Source organism: Pseudophryne corroboree, chromosome 7 (assembly GCF_028390025.1).
Source record: "Pseudophryne corroboree isolate aPseCor3 chromosome 7, aPseCor3.hap2, whole genome shotgun sequence".
Classification (NCBI taxonomy): Eukaryota; Metazoa; Chordata; class Amphibia; order Anura; family Myobatrachidae; genus Pseudophryne; species Pseudophryne corroboree.
Genome location: NC_086450.1, coordinates 333,213,000 through 333,235,646, shown reverse-complemented (window position 1 = coordinate 333,235,646; position 22,647 = coordinate 333,213,000). Strand labels below are relative to the sequence as shown.

The 22,647-nt window shown below is 46.0% G+C and overlaps 1 protein-coding gene across 4 annotated transcripts in view; it reads right to left on the bottom strand.

The window, feature by feature from the left end:
• RSL1D1 (ribosomal L1 domain containing 1) overlaps window positions 1-22,647 on the bottom strand; it is a 69,055-nt gene that overhangs the window by 7,734 nt on the left and 38,674 nt on the right. For all 4 annotated transcript variants that reach the window (XM_063934352.1, XM_063934353.1, XM_063934351.1 and 1 more), the window contains exons 7-8: window positions 13,462-13,581; window positions 3,475-3,672 (exon numbers count right to left, since the gene is read on the bottom strand). In XM_063934352.1, the coding sequence (XP_063790422.1) occupies window positions 3,475-3,672; window positions 13,462-13,581 (318 nt within the window). The remainder of the gene's footprint in view (window positions 1-3,474; window positions 3,673-13,461; window positions 13,582-22,647) is intronic.

Here is a 22,647-nt window from a genome sequence, read left to right as displayed (position 1 = left end):
GAGAAACGTGGATTTCCCAGCCGTAACTTTGGAAATCCAGGTATCCAATTCAACCACAAAGAGCCATTCCCCCAAAAAGGGGAGGGATTCCACACTATGTTTGGATTCCGCGTCCGCTATCCACTGACGCAATCACATGGCCCTACGCGCCGACACTGCCATGGCAGAAGTCTGAGCATTAATGTTGCCCATCTCCTTGAGAGAATCACAGAGAACACGTGTAGTGTCCTGAATGTGTTTTAGGAGGGTTACCATAGTAACTGAGGGCATATCCCCCGAGAGGCTCCCCTGAATTTGAGTGGCCCAGGAATGAATGGCATGGGTCATCCAGCAACCCGCAATGACTGGCCTTTGTGATATACTGGCTGCCGTGTATATAGACTTTAGGGTAGTCTATCTTCCTATCCCCAGATCCTTCATGGTAAAGGAGCCCGGGGCAGGCAGCACCACTTTTTTAGATAGGCGAGAGACTGATACATCCACCCCAGGGGATTCCTCACAAAATTTTCAACCTTCAGGAGCAAATGGGAAAGTGCGCAAAAACCTTTTGGACACTTGCTATTTTTTGTCTGGATTTTTCCAGGCCTGTTTGCATAGGTCATCTAACTCTGCAGAATCAGGGAAAGTGACATTAGGCTTGTTTTGTACAAAGAAAAGCAACTGCTGTGACGCAGAATCCTCTAAAGGGAGCTATAACACGTTCCTTATAGCCAGAATTAGGGGTTCAATACCCTGAGCAGAAACGGCATCCCCACTAACGGGATACAGGTCATCCCCATCCTCCTGTATATCAGCATCTGTATCAGAGAGTAGAGCAGGTAACACATGCTTCTGTGGACCTGCATAAGAGAGCGGGGGGTGGGGGGATTGTGCATCTGCCCTAGCTGCTAAATCTGCAACAGCTTGTCGTAGTAGCCGAGTCTTCTGCACATTAGCAGTGAGCTGGGATGACATATCTGGCATGATAGTCTTAAGAGACCCTAACCATGGGGGCTCTGGTCCCTCTCCCCCAGCCCCTTCACTGATTTGTGAAGACTGACTGCATTGTACACATGAAACAAAATCAGTAAATAATGGAGAATCTAGTGTGAAATACACTGCACAGCTTGTGCTTACCCATGTTTCACAGTAAGCACAAAACATACACAATGTTATATTGCGAGCCTGCACTACTGTATGAGAGAGAGAGAGAGAGAGAGAGAGAGAGAGAGAGAGAGAGAGAGAGAGAGAGAGAGAGAGAGAGAGAGAGAGAGAGAAGACACCAGCACACCCCGAACTGCACAGTCCCAGTGAGGCTGTCAGCTCTCTATAATACAGTAAACACTAACAATTTTTATCCTAAATAGGATCCAGGTAGTGTACACAAGCGGCTCTCCTCCTTTGCTACACTCCGCACCAGATATCCAGCGTGGCTGTAGTGAACCGCTGAACAACAACCCATCAGGATGGTGGTCCTGCAGCGGGGAAGCTGCTCTGCACCTCGTAAGGCCGGTGACCGCCCCTCCCCCCAAGGTGCAGGTATGCTGCTGCTTAAACAGCATACCGAAAATAACAAACAGAAAAAAAGAAATTGAAGAAAATACTCTCCTGAGGGCACTTTTTTCTAAACTGCCTGTGGGAGGGGGCATAGAGGGGAGGAGCCAGCACACCCAGTTGAAGAAATTTAAAGTGCACTGGCTCCTTTGGACCCCGTCTATACCCCATTGTACTAGATTCCCCAATATCCCTTATGGATGCTAGCAAAAACGGGTTAAGAGCAAGTAAGCGTCTGGACTATTTTTTTTTTTTTAATACTAATGTTTCCGGATCACTCAACTGAATAGGCAAAAGTGTCTAAAAGCATTTTTCCCCCCAGAAAAAGCAAAGTCTCCTGAGACTCCGTTATGTCAGAATCTGAAAGCTTAAGTACCTAGCGGACAGCCCTAATAAGGGACTCAATCCCTTGGGTATCCCATGAATCCATCTGTGGGGGAAGACGCCTCATCTAGATCGGGATCCTCCTCAACTTCCCCTTCCTCCTCCTAATAAAAGGATTAATCTCCTGTCTGGAGGACCGAAGGGAGTTGCCTCTTATGGAACAGTCACCTAGCTGAACTATACGACCTTCTAGACGAAGATTCCATCATGACTAAACCCTGGGCCCAAGCTGGTTCCGATATCTGAGAAGATGGCAGAGATCCTGCAGCGACACTTTCTGGGAAGCAATCCCCTTATCTAAAAGGGCTGGAACTGAAGTAGCCTTTTCAGCCATCTATGACTAGGGAGGGCAGGGGAGGTTATATATACATACACTATATATATATATATATATATATATATATATATATATATATATATATATATATATATATATATATACATACATATATACATACACATACATATATACATATATATATACATACATATACATACACATACATATATATACACACACACACAACCCCCACACACTTAAGAGTGCAAAACAGTGAGCTCATGGGTATCAGTAATGACAATGTAGAAAATACAGTACAGATGAAACAAGGTAGCACAGAGAGCTACCCCTACTAATTTAACAGAGGCTGCAGCCCAGCACTCCTACAGCTTCACAACACCACAGTATAACTCAAAGACCCTGCTGTATTGCAGAATGAGCGCTGGTCAGCTAAACAGCTGTCCTCAGGGAGCTGCTGTAGTGCTGCATGTGTGGAGTCAAAATGCAGATGTGCACAAGAGAAAGAGAGAAGAAAGACCGCCTCCCTTCTGGGCTTCCAGGTTGGCGGGCCAACTGAGTACTTCCAAATGGCAGAGGAAACCCCCAGCCACTGTCGCCTGAGCAGGGGCACCCTTTTGACTGTTGGCCTTGCTCACTAAGAGAGGGTACTCACTTGTTTTAATAGCAATCAATTATTGAAGCCAGGATGAGGTTTTATAACATAGCTGGCCTGCATAATGATTTCTGCAGTACAGGGGTGATTACACCAGTGTACACTCTGCTTTCAGATGGGAGTACCCAAGAGTCTAAAGTTGCCAGCATACTTTTAATGATCTACCCTCATTTCTTGCTTTTAAAAACTTTAGTATAGTTCTCCCAGCATAGTGTGGGGTATAAGGACATCTTCGCAAACTTGCACAATGATGTATTAAAGTCCTGCAGCCTAACGGGCACCAAACATCATCAACTATTACAGGGAACTTTTTAGGTAAGGGACACTCGTTAGAAACCCTCAGTGTTCAGGACTCCTAGCAGTTAAGCTAACTGAAGAAAATATTTAATAAAAACCATGAAACCACTTCCTGTGCCAAGGACACCTAAACTAAAACATTAAGTTCCCTACAAAGATACGAGCATCCTGAAATTCTTCCACCTGTTGGGAGTGTACTATATACCCCAAAACTGGGGATAAGGAATAACATTGCTTAAAAGTGCACTAAAATCAAAGCAACAAATCTTCATGGGGTTCATGTAACAGAACAACCAATGGTACTTGCCTTCTTTCTGTCTTTCTTTTTACTAGTTGGCTCCTCAATAGGAACCAGCAGAGGAATCTCATCATCTTCATTCTGCTGTTTGGGAGAAGTCACGGATTCTTCTCCATCATTTGCTACAGCTTCATGTGCGTCTCCAGTGACAGCAGTTACTGGCTTGTTGTCTTTAGCGGATTTCTTCTTCGGCTTCTTTTTATAAGGCTATGGTAAAGTAGAGACACAAAAAAAAAAAAAAAGTTACCATCACTGTACAAATACCCAATATGTGATCATCATGAAAAATCTATTATATAATGCCCTTAAATTCTGTCTCCACAGTTGTGCACTACAGTTGCAAAAGGTCCCTGGCAGTTGTAGAGACACAGACAACTTGCCTGCCCCACATGACTCGATGCCACCTCCTCCATGAGGATTGAGCCGGCTCTCCGTGTCCGGAAGGCACACCTGCCTCTGTGACATGTTCCCCCGCCCGACACAGGGACTTGGACTGGCTCCCCATCCTGAAGCCCCACGTTTCTCTGTGCCGTGTTCCTCCGCCCATCACAGGGAATGGGCCAGTTCACTATCCTGAATGAGTGTGTGAGATGGACGACCAATATAAACTGGACATGAGACAATTGTATGTATTTAGAGAAATTACTTTACATCGGAGATCTGGGTTGCGACTGCAGCCAACTCTGCATCAGCGCAATGCATCAACTACTTAACCTCACAATCCCCTGTAGCATCTTGCCAAAGACTGCACCATTCAGACAACAGATCTAGCACTACTAGGCTGCAGGCCCTATAATTCAGATCGGAAAATTATTTTTCTTCTTGTTGCCCCAAGATCATGACATACCTTCCAGATGTCCCTCTTTAGGGTGTGATGTACAAACTTCCATTAATTTGCCATCTTCAAAACAAATGTGGCTTCTTCGTTTACAAGAGCTTCCATTTAGTATATTTGAACTTACTGTTCATTTGTAATCAAATATACATTCATTGTAACTACTGTATCATTGACACTGCAGTTACCCTGTTCACATTTCAGCAAAGTACATGATTTCAACACTATCGGGGTAATCAATTAGGTCTGATTTTATTTCACCTAAGCGAAAAATTCAGCAGGAGCAAAAAAAAAAAAAAAAAAAAAAAAGAAGGTGGATCAGCGAATCCACGTTTTCTCAACAGCGCCGGAGAAAATGTGGGCGTTTTCCGCTGATTTTGAGGCATTTTTTGCCAATGCCTTTTCACACAAAAAGAAAAAAAGTGAAAAGGCACCGGCAAAAATTCCTTTAAAACGGGCCTCAATTGAATAGGCAGGAGCAAATTCACTAGCTCCGAGATTACTGGAGCTAATCGAATACCCCCCTAGGGGCAGATTCAATTGTAGCGCGTGCCACCTGCTGGCCGTCTGAAGGAATGGCGGGCTTCTATCGAAGCTGTTCAATTGTTACTCCGACAGACAACCATTAGCCGAGGCAGACAAAATTGTGTTAAAAAATTCGTAGTGCCCATTCAGCCTTTTTATGGGTCTATAAAGAATTAATCCATATGGTGCTTGACAGTACAAATCAGTTTAAAACATTATAAAGAGAAGCACAAAATAAGTGAATCTCCCAGGGGTTTAGTAAAAAATAAAATACATCAGTAAACAAAACAAAAAAAAAAAAATACATGCAGCTTTAAAACATACAACTGAGGCTAGAACCAGTTAAAGTATCTGGTGTCAAAGTCGAAAAATATCCTGATACATATGCCTTGTACTAACCCCTCATGCACATGCCCGCTGCACGTGCACACGCTCTGCCGTGCGTGCATATATCCGCAATTTGCGTAAGATCGCTCCGGCGATCACGCGCGGTGTATGCGCATTTACGGTAGAGTTTGTAAGCGTCTAGCGTGCGACTCGATCATAGCATATTTAACTCATATAGCGTATATTGTAGTGAATATTCCCCTTAACAATGTCAGCAAGTATGTTTAGTTTAAACGGTTCTTGGACAGAGAGATTCCTCTTTGCATGATAGGAAGGGTCAGATAAAGGTTGAAAGGTGGTGTCTAGTATCCAGCTGTAGAGTATTTTAATAGTAACATTTCAGTGTTGGTTAGGAAGAGATTGCTCGCTCCTGCGTATAGTTATGTACAAAAGTAGTTTATAGACATTTACTGTATTTGCTGTTCATTATCCATGCGGGGGGAATCCAGAGGATACCACCCACTACAGCAGTTGGGGAGAGACACAGCCCACCTGTTCGAACCCACCTATGACCTTTTGTTATAATGCAGAGACACATTCCTGTGTCCAATGAACCATGAGATTATAGGGACCATTGTATTGTTACTGTATGCTGTGTATATAAAGACCACCATTGCCTGTCCAGTCACTCACTCTCTCTGCAAGGTTTTCACATTGAAGGCTGAGGGCTAGATCCAGGACGCGCTTGCGAATCATTCCCACGTGTGTAAGTTCTCTGTAGCCATTTTGTTATCCATCGTGTTTGCCATTTATGTTCCATTTTGTTATCCTCTGTGTTTGCCATTTGTTCTCATTGTGTACTCTTCCTGTTTGCTTGTGTTTGCGATCATTCGCTGTTCTTATTATTCCTTGTTATTCTGTTTAGATTTTGATGTTAGTTTTGTAGTGTATAAGCTGTACTGTTTTTCCCCTTTTTACTCTAAAAGAATTATCCACGAGGGTGTTAGAGCCTAAGTGGTTTTTAAATCCAAACCAGGTCTTGTGTTTTCAGTAGTTACTGTAAAGGGTTTTCTGAGCGTCTCAATCGCTCAAACAGCTTTTCATATTATCAAGGTTAATAAGCATTACATCGTTAGAGTATTTCATTGCCAAGGTTTAAAGTGTAAGCATACCCTTTCGGTGTGTTGTTACTAAGGGTTACTGTGTAACATACCGTGAGCGCACGTGTCGCTCGTGCGTCGCGCCCACGGCCTAGCGTCTGCTACGCTAAGTGCATACCCTTACGGTGCTCAGTGCGCCAATAGCGTACGTAGTCCATAATAGAATATAGCTTAATGTTTATAGGAAATAACTGACTTTATCACTGGTTACTATATATTCATACTGAATGTCACAATATATTGCAATTATGTTTAAAGACTTATTTCATATGATACAAATTACCTCCAATGTAATTCAGAACTGTGGAGGCTCCAGTCGTAGTGCATGGCTGAAAATGCTGAATAATTCGGGCAAACATGTGATATGATTTGTGACACCCACTGTGGTGTATTAAGGTAAGTGGAGGTCTACTTTCAGTAATGTGTGCGCCGGGTCCAGCGCTCCAATAGGAAAGGAACCCCCAATTAGATTACCACAGTGGATCTATGGTAGATTGGCCACATACAGCCAGTTGCGGGTGCCGCTGAAGATGCGGTGCAGTTGCCGGACACGCTGTAGATCAGAGGGCGGCAGCAGACTTGCAGCAGGGAGCGGGTGCGTCCGCAGCCGGAGTTTGAATCACGCTGTGGGCACTGCTGTTTGATGTCTCTGTGAGAAAGTGAATCCATGCAGCAGAGGAAATGTGTTGTATTTATGCGAAAAGGAGGCTTTCCAAATTTTCCTCCAAAATGAGTCCAGGCTATAGTAGTCACGCTGTTAGGCTAGCAAAAGGTGGTAGCACTTCACAAATGAATGAGCCTGTATCCTTAACGCGTTTCAACGCCAGCAGGGCATCTTTTTCAAAAGGCAGGTTCTAGCCGCTTTGCGTGGCTAAACCTGGAGCTGACGGGCACCTTAATTAGCAATGGGTGTCTAATCAGAGCAACAATTGAATAGCTCTGATAGATTCCTATTGCTAAAGATGCCCAGCAGGGGGCACAACAACTGAACCAGCCCCTTAGAGCTGTATTCAAGTAGCTGCAGTAGTTTACTACAGCTAATGGATTTGCCGGGGTCTAAATCTATCCAATCAGCCCTGATACCTAGCATTTATGGGAGACTATGCTTTGTGTGCCAGAACATAATCACCGATAACAAGTCCTCAGAGCCATGATAACATGGATCAGGATACTTATCCCGGATCCCATGAATTACGCCCAAAAACCGGGTAATTTTTTTGGCCGTTCAATTTATTTTCTTTTTAAATATATACATATAATTGGATAGCCCGATGATGACCATTGGGCTAAAATTGCGATAATAGCTCTTTTATTAGGTCAAAGAAGTACAGCATGCAATTGGATATACCTCTTAAATACAGTAAACTGAAAACACAACAAGTAATAAGTAAACAGTAAACAAATAGAAAAAAAAATAAGATTTTAAACCTACCGGTAAATCTATTCTCCTAGTCCGTAGACGATGCTGGGGACTCCGTAAGGACCATGGGGTATAGAAGGGCTCCGCAGGATAGGGCACCTAAAAAGAACTTCGACTATGGGTGTGCACTGGCTCCTCCCTCTATGCCCCTCCTCCAGACCTCAGTTAGAGAACTGTGCCCAGAGGAGATGGACAATACAAGGCAGGATTTAGAAATCCAAGGGCAAGATTCATACCAGTCCACACCAATCATACCATGTAACCTGGAACATACATAACCAGTTAACAGTATGAACAAACTACAACAGTAACGGTCCAAGACCGATGTCAACTGTAACATAACCCTTATGTAAGCAACAACTATATACAAGTCTTGCAGAGTTTCCGCACTGGGACGGGCGCCCAGCATCCTCTACGGACTAGGAGAAAAAGATTTACCGGTAGGTTTAAAATCTTATTTTCTCTTACGTCCTAGAGGATGCTGGGGACTCCGTAAAGACCATGGGGTTTATACCAAAGCATCCAATCGGGCGGGAGAGTGCGGACGACTCTGCAGCACCGACTGAGCAAACGCTAGGTCCTCATCAGCCAGGGTATCATACTTGTAGAATTTAGCAAAGGTGTTTGACCCCGACCACGTCGCCGCTCGGCAAAGTTGTAAAGCCGAGACGCCTCGGGCAGCCGCCCAAGAAGAGCCCACCTTCCTAGTGGAATGGGCCTTAACCGAATTTGGTAACGGCAATCCAGCCGTAGAGTGAGCCTGCTGAATCGTATTACAGATCCAGCGAGCAATAGTCTGCTTTGAAGCAGGAGCGCCAATCTTATTGGCCGCATACAGGACAAACAGAGCCTCTGTTTTCCTAATTCTAGCCGTCGTGGCTACATAAATTTTTAAGGCCCTGACTACGTCCAGGGATCTGGAATCCTCCAGGTCACCGGTAGCCACAGGCACCACTATAGGTTGATTCATATGGAACGACGAAACCACTTTAGGCAAAAATTGCAGACGTGTCCTCAATTCAGCTCGATCCACATGAAAAATCAAGTAGGGGCTCTTGTGTGATAGAGCCGCCAATTCTGACACTCGCCTTGCTGATGCTAAGGCCAACAACATTACCACCTTCCAGGTAAGAAATTTCAACTCAACCTTGTTAAGCGGTTCAAACCAGTGTGATTTTAGGAACTGCAACACCACGTTCAGGTCCCATGGTGCCACTGGAGGCACAAAAGGGGGCTGGATGTGCAGCACTCCCTTTACGAACGTCTGGACTTCTGGAAGAGAAGCCAATTCCTTCTGAAAGAAAATCGAGAGGGCCGAAATCTGTACCTTAACAGAGCCTAATTTCAGGCCCATATCCACTCCTGTCTGTAGGAAATGGAGAAGACGACCCAAATGAAAATCTTCCGTAGGTGCATTCTTGGTCTCACACCAAGACACATACTTTCACCAGATACGGTGATAATGTTTTATCGTCACCTCCTTCCTATCCTTTATTAAAGTAGGGATGACCTCTTCCGGAATCCCCTTTTTTGCTAGGATTCGGAGTTCAACCGCCATGCCGTCAAACATAACTGCGGTAAGTCTTGAAATACACAGGGCCCCTGCTGCAACAGGTCTTCCCTCAGAGGAAGAGGCCAGGGGTCTCCTGTGAGCATCTCTTGTAGTTCCGAGTACCAAGATCTTCGAGGCCAGTCTGGGACAACGAGTATCGTCTGTACTCTTCTTCGTCTTATGATCCTCAACACTTTCGTGATGAGAGGAAGAGGAGGGAACACGTAGACCGATTCGAACACCCACGGTGTTACCAGTGCGTCTACTGCTACTGCCTGAGGGTCCCGAGACCTGGCGCAATACCTCCGAAGTTTTTTGTTGAGGCGTGACGCAATCATGTCTATTTGAGGAGTTCCCCAAAGACGTGTTACGTCTGCAAAGACTTCTTGATGAAGTCCCCACTCTCCTGGATGGAGATCGTGTCTGCTGAGGAAGTCTGCTTCCCAGTTGTCCACTCCCGGAATGAAGACAGCCGACAGAGCGCTTACATAATTTTCCGCCCAGCAAAGGATCCTTGTGGCTTCCGCCATCGCAACTCTGCTTCTCGTCCCGCCTTGGCGGTTCACATGAGCCACTGCTGTGACATTGTCTGATTGAATCAGAACCGGTAGGTTTCGAAGAAAACTCTCCGCTTCTCGAAGGCTGTTGTAAATGGCCCTGAGTTCCAACACACTGATGTGTAGACAGGACTCCTGGTCTGACCAAAGACCCTGAAAATGTCTTCCTTGTGTGACCGCTCCCCATCCTCGGACGCTCGCGTCCGTGGTAACCAGGATCCAGTCCTGAATTCCGAACCGGCGACCCTCCAGCAGGTGAGCACTTTGCAACCACCACAGGAGGGACACTCTGGTTCCTGGGGACAGAGTTATTTTCCGATGTAAATGTAGATGGGACCCGGACCACTTGTCCAGAAGGTCCCATTGAAAAGTCCTTGCATGGAACCTTCCGAAGGGAATGGCCTCGTAGGCCGCCACCATTTTCCCCAGAACTCAAGTGCATTGGTGAACTGACACCCTTTTCGGTTTTAGCAGGTCTATGACCATGTTCTGGATGTCTTGGGCTTTCTCTATTGGGAGGAAGACCTTCATTTGTTCCGTATCCAGTATCATACCTAGGACGGTAGTCGAGTTGTCTGGATCAACTGTGACTTCGGTAAATTTAGAATCCAACCGTGTTGCTGGAGCACTCTCAGAGAGAGCGCCACACTGCTCAGCAATTTCTCTCTTGACCTCGCTTTTATCAGGAGATCGTCCAAGTATGGGATAATTGTGACTCCATGCTTGCGCAGGACCACCATCATTTCCGCCATTATCTTGGTGAAAATCCTCGGGGCCGTGGAAAGTCCAAACGGCAACGTCTGAAATTGGTAATGACAATCCTGTACAGCGAATCTCAGTTATTCCTGATGGGGGGCATATATGGGGACATGAAGGTACGCATCCTTTATGTCCAGAGACACCATAAACTCCCCCTCCTCCAAGTTGGCTATTATTGCTCTGAGAGATTCCATTTTGAATTTGAATCTTTTTATGTACAAGTTTAGGGATTTCAGATTCAAAATCGGTCTGACCGTACCGTCCGGTTTCGGGACCACAAATAGGGTTGAATAGTAACCTCTTCCCTGCTGGTGCAGGGGAACCTTGATTATCACTTGCTGTATACACAGCGTTTGAATTGCAGCTAACACTACATCCCGTTCCGATGTGGAAGCTGGTAGGGCCGATTTGAAAAATCGGCGCGGGGCACCTCCTCGAATTCCAATTTGTAACCCTGGGAAACTATTTCCAACACCCAGGTCCGAACTGACCCAGGCCTGACTGAAAAGTCGAAGACGTGCCCCCACCGGTGCGGACTCCCTCATGGGAGTCCCAGCGTCATGCTGTGGGTTTTGGAGCAGCCGGGGAGGACTTTTGTTCCTGGGCACCTGACGAAGAAGGTGCTCTCTTGCCTCTGCCCTTACCTCTGGCGAGGAAAGAGGATCCCCGACCTCTTTTGGACTTGTGCGACCGAAAGGACTGCATCTGATAGGGTGTTGCTTTCTTTTGCTGTTGGGGAATATATGGTAAAAAATTTGATTTACCTGCTGTAGCTGTGGAAACCAGATCCGTCAGCCCATCCCCAAACAATACATCACCCTTATAGGGTAGTACTTCCATATGTTTTTTTGGAATCCGCATCACCTGTCCATTGGCGAGTCCATAAAGATCTTTTCGCTGAGATAGACATGGCATTGGCCCTAGACGCTAGCAAACCAATGTCCCTTTGAGCATCCCTCATAAATAAGACTGCGTCTTTTATATGGGCTAGAGTTAGGAATATAGTATCCTTATCCATAGTATCAAATTGATCTGTCAGCTCATCTGTCCAAGCTGCAATTGCGCTACACACCCATGCCGACGCAATCGTCGGTCTTAACACAGCACCCGTATGAGAATAAATACCCTTTAAGGTAGTTTCTTGCCTGCGATCTGCAGGGTCCTTAAGGGCCGCTGTGTCAGGAGACTGTAGCGCCACTTTCTTGTACAAGCGCGTCAGGGCCTTGTCCACAGTGGGGGGTGATTCCCAAATCTCCCTGTCCTGCTTAGGGAAAGGGTAAGCCATCAAAATTCTTTTGGGGATCTGCGGTCTCTTATCCGGAGTCTCCCAAGCTTTTCCAAAGAACTCATTTAATTCAGGATATGCGGGAAAATTAATAATCTGTTTCTTTTCCTTAAACATGTGTACCCTTGTGTCGGGGACCGAGGGTTCATCCACAATATGCAACACATCCCTTATTGCCACAATCATACACTGAATGGTTTTAGTCACCCTAGGGTGCAATTTTACTTCGTCATAGTCGACACTGGAATCAGAATCCGTGTCGGTAGTAGTGTCTTGCGTTAAGGGACGCTTTTGAGACCCCGACGGGCCCTGTGAGTCGGTCCAATCTGAGGATTGACCGCCTAATGTCCCCCCTAAACCAGCCTTATCAAGCCTTTTATGTAAAGATGCCACACTTGCATGCAACGTATGCCACATGTCCATCCAATCTGGAGTCGGCACAACCGACGGGGACACCACTCATTTGCTCCACCTCCTCCTTGGAGAAGCCTTCCGCCTCAGACATGTCGACACACACGTACCGACACCCCACACACACAGGGAGTTACCTATAAGGGGACAAAACCCCAACCAGGCCCTTAGGAGAGACAGAGAGTATGCCAGCACACACCCAGCGCTTAAAAACACTGGAATATATGACCAGACAGCGCTGTTATATGTATATAATTGTAATCTCCACTCACTGCGTCGCCAAAGTGCCCCCCTCCTCTTTTTCCCAGCCTGTGAAGCTCAGCAGGGGAGAGAACAGGGAGCCAGTGTTTCCTCATGCAGTCTCTGTGGAGAAAATGGCGCTGGTTAGTGCTGAGGATCAAGCCCAGCCCACCCGACGGCGGGCTTCGGTCCCATCAATTTTCTATAGAAAAATGGCGGGGGTTACCGGATTTACTGTGCCACAGCCTAATCCATGCTAATCAATGCCAAATATGAGGAATATTGCTGCCCAGGGCGCCCCCCCCTGCGCCCTGCACCCTTCAGTGCCTGCTTGTGTGTGAGAGACTAGGAGCAATGGCACGCAGCTTACCTCATGAAGATCTGATGTCTTCTGCCGCCTGAAGTCTTCTTTGCCTTCTCATACTCACCCGGCTTCTATCTTCGGCATCTGTGAGGACGACGGCGGCGCGGCTCCGGGACGAACCCCAGGTGAGACCGGTGTTCCGACTCCCTCTGGAGCTAATGGTGTCCAGTAGCCTTAGAAGTAGTGCCCAACTTAACAAGCCAGCTCTGCTTCTCTCTCCTCGGTCCCACGATGCAGGGAGCCTGTTGCTAACAGGACTCCCTGAAAAAAAAAAAACTAACAAAATTATTTTTCCACAGAAAACTCTGGAGAGCTCTCTGCAGTGCACCCATTCTACTCTGGACACAAGATCTAACTGAGGTCTGGAGGAAGGGCATAGAGGGAGGAGCCAGTGCACACCCATAGTCAAAGTTCTTTTTAGGTGCCCTATCTCCTGCGGAGCCCGTCTATACCCCATGGTCCTTACGGAGTACCCAGCATCCTCTAGGACGTAAGAGAAAAAAAGTTTTTTGTGGTCAACAACTTCAAAAAATGTTAACTGGTTAAAACATGCTCACTTACTTTCTTTACCATTGCCTTCACCATTTTTAGTTCTTCCAGGCTATCAAAGGAAGAGTTGAAGACTGGAAGAGCCACAGAAGTCTGGGTTTTCAAATGTAGAACTTTAATGTTTTTCCATTTCTGAAAGAATGGAAAAAACTGGGTAAGAGCCCAAAACATTAAGCATCCCCTCCAAAACATTAAGCATCCCCGTCCGTCACTGGCATTGATGACGCCACTTAATATTTATATAGCACCTACATATTACTAAAAGCTTTGTGGAAAATATTTACCCTTTCACACCAGCTCGTCCCAGTTGAATTTACAATTGATATTTCTATGTGTACACACGGTGAGATTCGGACTTAACCGATTCTCACTGTGCGACGGGGGGCCGGGTCGGCACTTAGCCAGTATCGCAAGCACATAATGAGTGTGCTTGCGATCCTGGTACTGTGCGATTTTGGCTAAGTGTCAATCTTGACTATCTCTTCTATAGAGATAGTCGAGATTGACTTGCCTGCACAGTCTATTTTTTCTGCCGATGCCGACCGCGCGTGGCCGCGCATCGGCATCGGATCGGGATCGCAAGGTGACTGTCACCTTGCGATCTGCACTATCTTTTCTTCCGATTCGGACTATATAGTCAGAATCGGAAGAAAAGATCTCACCGTGTGTACACACCTTTAGACAAATACGCACAAGTGTGAGAAGAAACAGAAGCACTCTGAACACAGAATCTAGACACAGTGGCCTGGTTGGAACCAAACGAATAAATGCAACAACGCTAACCACTGTGCCACAGTAACGCACACTTCTCTTAAGAAAAAGGTAGGTAACCTTAATTCCATTGTTTCGGGGTTAAATTATTAAACAAAAAGTATTAATTACGTCACTATCCGAGGGACACAAGCAGTATTTGAGGAACCCTTAAATATAAAACAAGTGCTTATGTTCCACATGTCATAGTACACTTTTCCGTGGTCGCTCCCATAGGTGGTGTCAAACAATTAGCGCTATCCTAAATATTTACTCTAACATTCAATATAGATATCAGAATATGCTACCACTAGAAATTACTATTTGCTCCTACAAGGCTTTACATTTATTTTGTCTAAAAAGAGGATTTTGGTACTTACCGATAAATCCATTTCTCTGAATCCTCTAGGGGACACTGGAGTCCTATACAGTAAGGGGTGTGAAGCCTTGAACCGGAGGTGTGGCACAATCTTAAATTAGCATTATTGTCTGCACAGCCGGCTCCTCCCCCTTCACATCCCTCATCCCTCAGTTTGAAAAATTTGACTGAGAGAATAGGACATGACACTATAGCCCATGGCGAGGAACCGAACCGTACAACATATCAAACAGCGGCCAAGAAGTCTTAACCGAATAACTAACGCTGCTTGCAGGAACTGTTTTAACACGAACTTTGAACACAGCAGGTTGACAGCACCGAGGCGGGCGTCCAGTGTCCCCTAGAGGATTCAGAGAAATGGATTTATCGGTAAGTACCAAAATCCTCTTTTCTCTTTCATCCACTAGGGGACACTGGAGTCCTATACAGTAGGGGACGTCCCAAAGTTTTCCCCCAGGGAGGGAGTGCTGTCGGTGGCCTGCAAAACTAAACGTCCGAACTTAGATTCTCCGGACGCAAAAGTATCAAACTTGTAAAATTTCGCGAACGTGTGGGCTGAAGACCACGTTGCCGCTCTGCAAAGTTGAGTAGTGGAAGCACCTCTGGCAGCCGCCCACGAGGCACCCACTGATCGGGTAGTATGAGCACCCGTCTGAACCGGCACCTCTTTGCCACAGGAAATATAAGCCTGCCGAATGGCAAGTCTAATCCATCTGGACAAAGTCTGCTTAGAGGCCGGCCAACCCTTCTTTGGCCCATCATAAAGAACAAACAAATGGTCCGACTTTCTGAAAGATGACGTAACCTGTACGTATACCCGTAAAGCTCGGACAACATCCAATGACACGTCCTCATCTGTGAGACCCTGGAAAGATGGGACCACTATTGGCTGGTTTACATGAAACCCCGACGCCACCTTCGGAAGGAAGTCTGCTCTTGTACGGAGTTCCGCCCTATCCTCATGAAAAACTAAGAAAGGACTCTTACAGGATAAGGCTCCCAACTCGGAAACCCGCCTAGCCGAAGCCAAGGCAAATAATAACTTGACCTTCCAAGAAAGATATTTCAGGTCTGTACTTGTCAACGGCTCAAAAACCGGTGACTTCAAATATTCGAACACCAAACCTAAGTCCCATGGTGCCGTGGGAGGACGAAAAGGGGGTTGAATCCTCAGAACCCCCTGTAAAAAGGTTTGAATCTCTGGCAAGGATGCTAGCCGCTGTTGAAAAAGAATGGAGAGAGCCGAAATCTGAACCTTCAAAGAGCCCAATCTGAGTCCTCCCTCTAGACCGGCCTGAAGGAACAGTAGAAGTCGCGATAAATGGAAGTTTGATGAATTCCATCCCCGTTCCTGACACCAAGCCATGTACCGTCTCCAGATCCTGTAGTAGTGCCTGGCTGTGACCGGCTTCCTAGCGGCAATCATTGTAGGAATGGCCGTTCGTGGGATCCCTCTGTTTCTTAAGATCCGGGTTTCAATAGCCACGCCGTCAAACGCAGCCTGTTTAGGTCGGGGTGCAGGAACGGTCCCTGAGATAGCAGGTCCTCTCTCTGAGGTAACCTCCAAGGATCTTCCGCAAGTAACCCTCGCAGGTCGGTGTACCAACTCCTGCGGGCCAATCTGGTGCGATTAGAATAACCCACACTCGTTCCCGCTTTATTCTTTTCAGAACCCTGGGTATGAGTGGGAATGGTGGAAATATGTAAACCCTTCTGTAACACCACGGAAGTGTTAATGCGTCCACTCCTTCTGCTGCTGGGTCTCGCGTTCTTAACACATATCTGGGCAGTTGATGGTTTTGTCGAGACGCCATTAGGTCCACCTGAGGTAGACCCCATCTTCTCACAATCATGTTGAAAATCCGTGGATGAAGGCACCACTCCCCCGGATGCATGTCCTGGCGACTGAGGTAATCTGCTTCCCAGTTCTACACACCTGGAATGAACACTGCAGAGAGAATGATGTCTCTTCTTTCTGCCCACAACAATATCTTTGTGGCCTCCTTTAACGCCATCCTGCTCTTTGTTCCTCCTTGACGGTTTATGTAAGCCGTCGTCGTGACATTGTCTGACTGAATCCTGATGTTCTGATTCATGACTAGGTCTTCTGCTAAGAGAAGGGCATTGTAGACTGCTCTTAGTTCGAGGATATTTATGGGTAATTTGCTTTCCTGTAGCGTCCACCGTCCCTGAAACTGATGGTCGTCTAGGACGGCTCCCCAACCTCTGAGACTGGCGTCAGTCGTCAAGATCTTCCAATCCCAAATGCCGCATTTCTTGCCGGCTGTAAGGTTCTTGTGTAAAGACCACCATATCAAGGAGACCCGTACTTGTGGTTGAAGTCGAATTCTCCGATGGAGAAGCCAGTGCGAGCCTGCTCCCTGAGCAATGAGGTTCATTTGGAATGGTCGGGAATGAAGTCTGCCGTACTGGAGAGCTTCGAACGACGCCACCATCTTCCCGAGAAGTTGCACACAGAGGTGCAGAGAAACGGTCTGCGTCCTCAGTACCTGAGCCACTAATCTCTGTAGGTCCTGTACCTTGTTCTCTGGTAGGAACACACGTAATAGGACCGTGTCCAAGATGAGACCGAGGAATTGAATCCGCTGAGTCGGTATGAGGTTGGACTTTTGGAAATTGACAATCCATCCATGTTGAATTAGAAATTGATGGGATGTCTGAACATCCTTGAGCAGTCGATTCTGAGATGGAGCTTTGATCAGTAAATCGTCCAGATAAGGTATAATCGTGACCCCCAACAGTCTCAGTCCTGCCACCATGATCTTCGTGAAAATTCTTGGGGCTGACGCTAGACAGAAACGGCAAGGCCCGGAATTGGTAGTGCTCCGCCACCAGTGCGAACCGTAAGTAAGCCTGGTGAGGAGACCAGATTGGGATATGCAGATATGCATCCTTTATGTCCATGGATACCATGAACTCGCTTGGTTCTAAGCCTGCAATAACGGATTGGATTGATTCCATCTTGAATCTGTAGACTCTTAAAAACTGGTTGAAAACTTTTAAATTGAGTATTGGTCTGACCGTCCCGTCTGGTTTTGGCACGACAAAAAGATTGGAATAGAACCCCGTTCCTTTCTGAGAAGCGAGAACCGGAATAATGACCTCTGCTTGTAGTAATTTTTGAATTGCTGACCGTAGTGCCCTTGCTTTTTAAGGGCACTGAGGCAATCCTGTTGTAAAAAAATTGACTGTGAGGCCTCTGTTGAAATTCCAGTTTGTATCCCTGAGAGATTAAGTTGTTCACCCAAAGCTCTTGTGAGGTTTTGGCCCAGATGTCCTGAAAACCTTCCAGTCGGCCTCCCACCAAGGGGGACCCCAGGTGAGCTGGGAGGCCGTCATGCCACGGTCTTGTCAGCAGGTTTATCCTGCTTTCTGGTTGCTGCTTGCGAGCGGCCTCTACCTCTGCCCCCGCGTGCTTGTGCACCGAACCCCCTACCTCGGGCTCGAAAGGACTGATCTAAATGAAGTAAACGATGGTCCCGAATAACCTCTCCTAGTCTGTGGAGCGGTTCTCGTATAAGGAGTAGGCAGAAAAGTGGACTTCCCCGCTGTAGCCTGCGAAATCCACTTGTTCAATTCTGGTCCGAACAGCATGTCACCCCCAAAGGGAATGGATTCTACCGCTTTCTTGGTGTCAGAGTCACCTTGCCATTCTCTGAGCCATAAAATCCTTCTAGCTGATATGGCCGATGCAGATATGCGCGATGCTATTCTGCCAATATCCTTAGAAGCTTGACACAAATATGAAGCAGATTCTCGAATGTGTTCCGCCAGCTGTGTAATCTCTTATAAGCTATTTTCCTCCTCAATAGCTTGTACAATACGGCCGGACCATGCACCCATGGCCTTGTTGACCCAAGCACAGATGATCGCAGGTCTCTGCGCTGCACCTGCTGCTACAAACATTGATTTTAACGCCGTGTCAACTTTTCTGTCGGACGCATCTTTTAAAGTAGTTACGTTAGGAATTGGCAAGATTGTCTTAGAAACATAGAAACATAGAATTTGTCGGCAGATAAGAACCACTTGGCCCATCTAGTCTGCCCCTTTTTTTTTTTTTTATATTATTTTTTTTTTATCACTAACCTTATTTGATCCTTATTTCTTTGTAAGGATATCCTTATGTCTATCCCATGCATGTTTAAATTGCTCTACTGTCTTAGCCTCTACCACCTCTGATGGGAGGCTATTCCACTTGTCCACTACCCTTTCTGTGAAATAATTTTTCCGCAAATTTCCCCTGAACCTCCCCCCCTCCAGTCTCAGTGCATGTCCTCGTGTCCTATTGCTTCTCTTCATTTGGAGAATGTTTCCCTCCTGGACTTTGTTAAAACCCTTCATATATTTGAAAGTTTCTATCATGTCCCCCCTTTCCCTTCTCTGCTCCAAACTATACATATTGAGATTTCTTAGTCTTTCTGGGTATGTTTTGTGATGTAGGCCATGCACCATTTTAGTTGCCCTCCTTTGTACAGTTTCTAATGTATTAATATCCTTTTGAAGATATGGCCTCCAGAACTGAATACAGTATTCTAGATGAGGCCGTACCAATGACCTATACAGTGGCATTATTACTTCTTTCTTTCTGCTGCTGATTCCTCTCCCAATGCAGCCAAGCATCTGACTAGCCTTCCTCATTGCCTTGTTACATTGCTTACCTGCTTTTAAGTCATCTGAAATAGTGACTCCTAGATCCCTTTCCTCCTCAGTAGTTTTCAGTATAGTGCCATTAATACTGTATTTAGCTTTAGGATTTTTGAGACCCAAGTGCATGATTTTGCATTTTTGGGCATTAAACTGTAATTGCCAGACTCTTGACCATTTCTCTAGTCTACTTAGATCCTCAATCATTTGTTTTACCCCACCTGGTGTGTCTACCCTGTTGCATACCTTTGTGTCATCTGCAAAAAGGCATACTTTCCCTTTAATGCCATTTGCAATGTCACCAATAAAGATATTAAAAAGCACTGGTCCAAGTACAGATCCCTGGGGTACTCCACTGGTAACATTTCCCTCCTGTGAATGCACTCCATTTACCACAACTCTCTGTTTTCTATCCTTCAACCATTATTTAGCAGTCTGCGATGTGGAACTGTATCAAAAGCCTTACTAAAGTCTAGATAAGCTATATCCATGGCTCCACCTTTATCCATCACTTTAGTCACACAATCAAAAAAGTCAATAAGATTTGTTTGACATGATCTCCCCCCAGTGAATCCATGCTGTTTGGGATCCAGTAAATTGCCGGATTTGAGATGATCTACAACTCTTTCTTTTAAGAGTGTTTCCATCAATTTCCCTACTACTGATGTAAGACTCACTGGTCTGTAGTTGTTTGCCTCTTCCTTGCTTCCACTTTTGTGCAGTGGGACTACGTTTGCTCTTTTCCAGTCCCCTGGAATTTCTCCTGTAGCTAATGACTGGTTGAATAATTCTGTCAATGGTGCTACCAGCACCTCTTTAAGTTCTTTTAGTATCCTTGGATGTATCCCATCTGGCCCCATAGATTTGTCCACTTTCAGCTTTGAGAGTTCTGTTAGGACCTTCTCCTCTGTAAATGTACTTGTTTCATTTTCCTGAATATCCCTGCAACTTAACTGTGGCCCCTTCCCCTCTCTTTCAGTAGTAAATACTGAGCAAAAATAATCATTAAGATGATCTGCTATTAAATTGTCTCCTTCAACAAGACTCCCAGTGTCCGTCTTTAGTTTTATAATTCCGCCTTTTGTTTTTCTCTTTTCGCTTATATACCTAAAAAAAGTTTTGCCTCCTTTACCCACTGACTGGGCCATTTTCTCCTCAGCTTGTGCCTTTGCACATCTGATTACCTTCTTTGCCTCCTTCTGTCTAACAAGATATATTTTTTTGTCTTCATTATTTTGTGTCTGCTTATATTTCCTAAAAGCCATCTTTTTTGCTCTCACAATATTTGCTACTTCTTTTTCAAACCACACTGGCTTCCTTTTCCTTGTGTTTTTCCTAACAGTTTTGATACAAAGGTCTGTTGCCTTCAATATTGCACATTTGAATGTTTTCCACCTCTCCTGCACTGTTTCCAAGTTCCTCCACTCTGCCAAAGAATCGCTTACACATTTTCCCATCCCTACAAAATCTTCTTCGACAATCTACCTAGTGAAGCATCCACTACCGGTGGAGACTCCCACTTGTCCATTACACCCTTAGGTAGGGGGTAAGTTACCTGAAAACGTTACGGAAATTGAAAACGTTTGTCCGGTTGTTTCCAAGCCTCCTCCATCTGAGATTGGAGGGATTTAGGAATGGGGAACGCTGCTGAACGCGGTTTCTGGGATTCAAACAGATCAAAATCTTCTGGCTCCCGGACTTCCTCTTCCTTAAAACTTAGGATGTCCTTTACTGCGTCAATTAAGGAATCCAGACCCGAGATCGCCGAGTCTTCTTCAGGAAAATCGGCATCTAGGTTGGGTTCAATTAACTCACCTTCTTCCGTATCCAGAAGAAAACACTCTTCCTCCTCAGATTCTGGTATAATAGGAAGAGTTCTTTTAACAGCTTTGCGCACAGTCGTCTCAGCGTGTGCGGGCGGCGTTAACTTGATGAGAAATTCCTTCATTGTCTTTGAGAATCCCGCAGCCCATTCCGATTGCTGTTTGCGGGATTCTGCCATTTCCTTGGAGATTCTATTAGCAAGGTTGTCCTCCCATGCCTTAGCTAGAGCACTGCTCCCAGGTGGAGCGTCCTTGTCTAAGCAGGAGTCGCACACCCCGTGCTCTTCTTGTTACATTTCGTACAAACATAGCAGGTCTTTGAGGTCTTGGTAGCCTTAGACATGTTTTTTTTTTTTTTTTTAAACCCCTTATCAGGGTATTACACAGCGCTTTCACCCTTTAAACTAGGAAGAGAAAGACTGGGAGATGACGGAAGCGAAGGTATTGGATCCGGCTGGAATTAACTGTCCCCTTTTTTTATAAAAGGAACAGGCCAAAAGTAAATAAAAATAAAACACCAGCCGACTCGCAAACCTCACACCCCAACTGTAAATCAGCTACGATGTTAGAGTTGGCTTGCTTCTGTGTATTTTCTCCGGGATCTTTGAAAGAGACGTCCCTTGAAAATATAATTTGTAAAGTTTGTTACTTTTCAGGAGATCCTCATTGTAAATATACATTTCACCAGCAGAGGGAGCTGTTGTCTAACTCTCTCTCTACTATCTTAATGCCTGCACTATCCAGGCCGTGCAGCAGGGGGAGTTAATTCCTTTATCCTTAAACTTTCCCCTGTGTACACTACTGGAGGGGGAGGACCCGTCCCTCACCTCAGCCTGGCGCCAAAGCGAAGCAACATGGCCCCCATTGCTTAAGTTCATATAAAAAAACTGGCCTGCTGCACTGTTATTCACATTTATGTTTATTTCTTACTGGCCGCTATACAGCCCGCTCGGGACCCGCCGGCTGGTGCGCGCGAAGGGTCTGTCTCCCCTAGCGGCGCCTGTGCTCTTCTCCGCCGCCCGTGGTTCTCTGTAGTTATGCAGCGCGCCCTGGAGCCGCCGGCTGGCGCGCGCGAGGGTCCGCCTGCCGTAGCGGCGCCCGTGCTTCCTCTCCGGCCGTGGGTCTCTATACTGTGTAGTGCCGCTTGCCGTCCCCCCTTGCTCACAGGGAAGACAGACTGATTTTCGCGCCGCACTAAGGGTCCCACGCGCCGCTTTTTTTTTTATAGCAAGCTATACTAGAGGGTTTAGAGAGATTCTTTTTCTACATAAATAAAGAAAAACAAAACAAAACAAAAAACTTTTAGTACTGGAAGACCCTAGCCTAAGCCTGTACCAGTACTCACTCTTAGTTGAATATTGAGGATCTCCTGTGGAGAGATGCAGGTCCCTTCATTAGGGATCTTTGTCTCTCTGCTATCAGGCAGCTTTGTTCCCCCTTTTATTAGGGTTACGCAGCCCCTTTTAGATTTTCAGTCAGGAGCTCAGTGCTCCACGCTGTTGTGCCTCCAGCACAATTTTTCAAACTGAGGGATGAGGGATGTGAAGGGGGAGGAGCCAGCTGTGCAGACAATGCTAATTT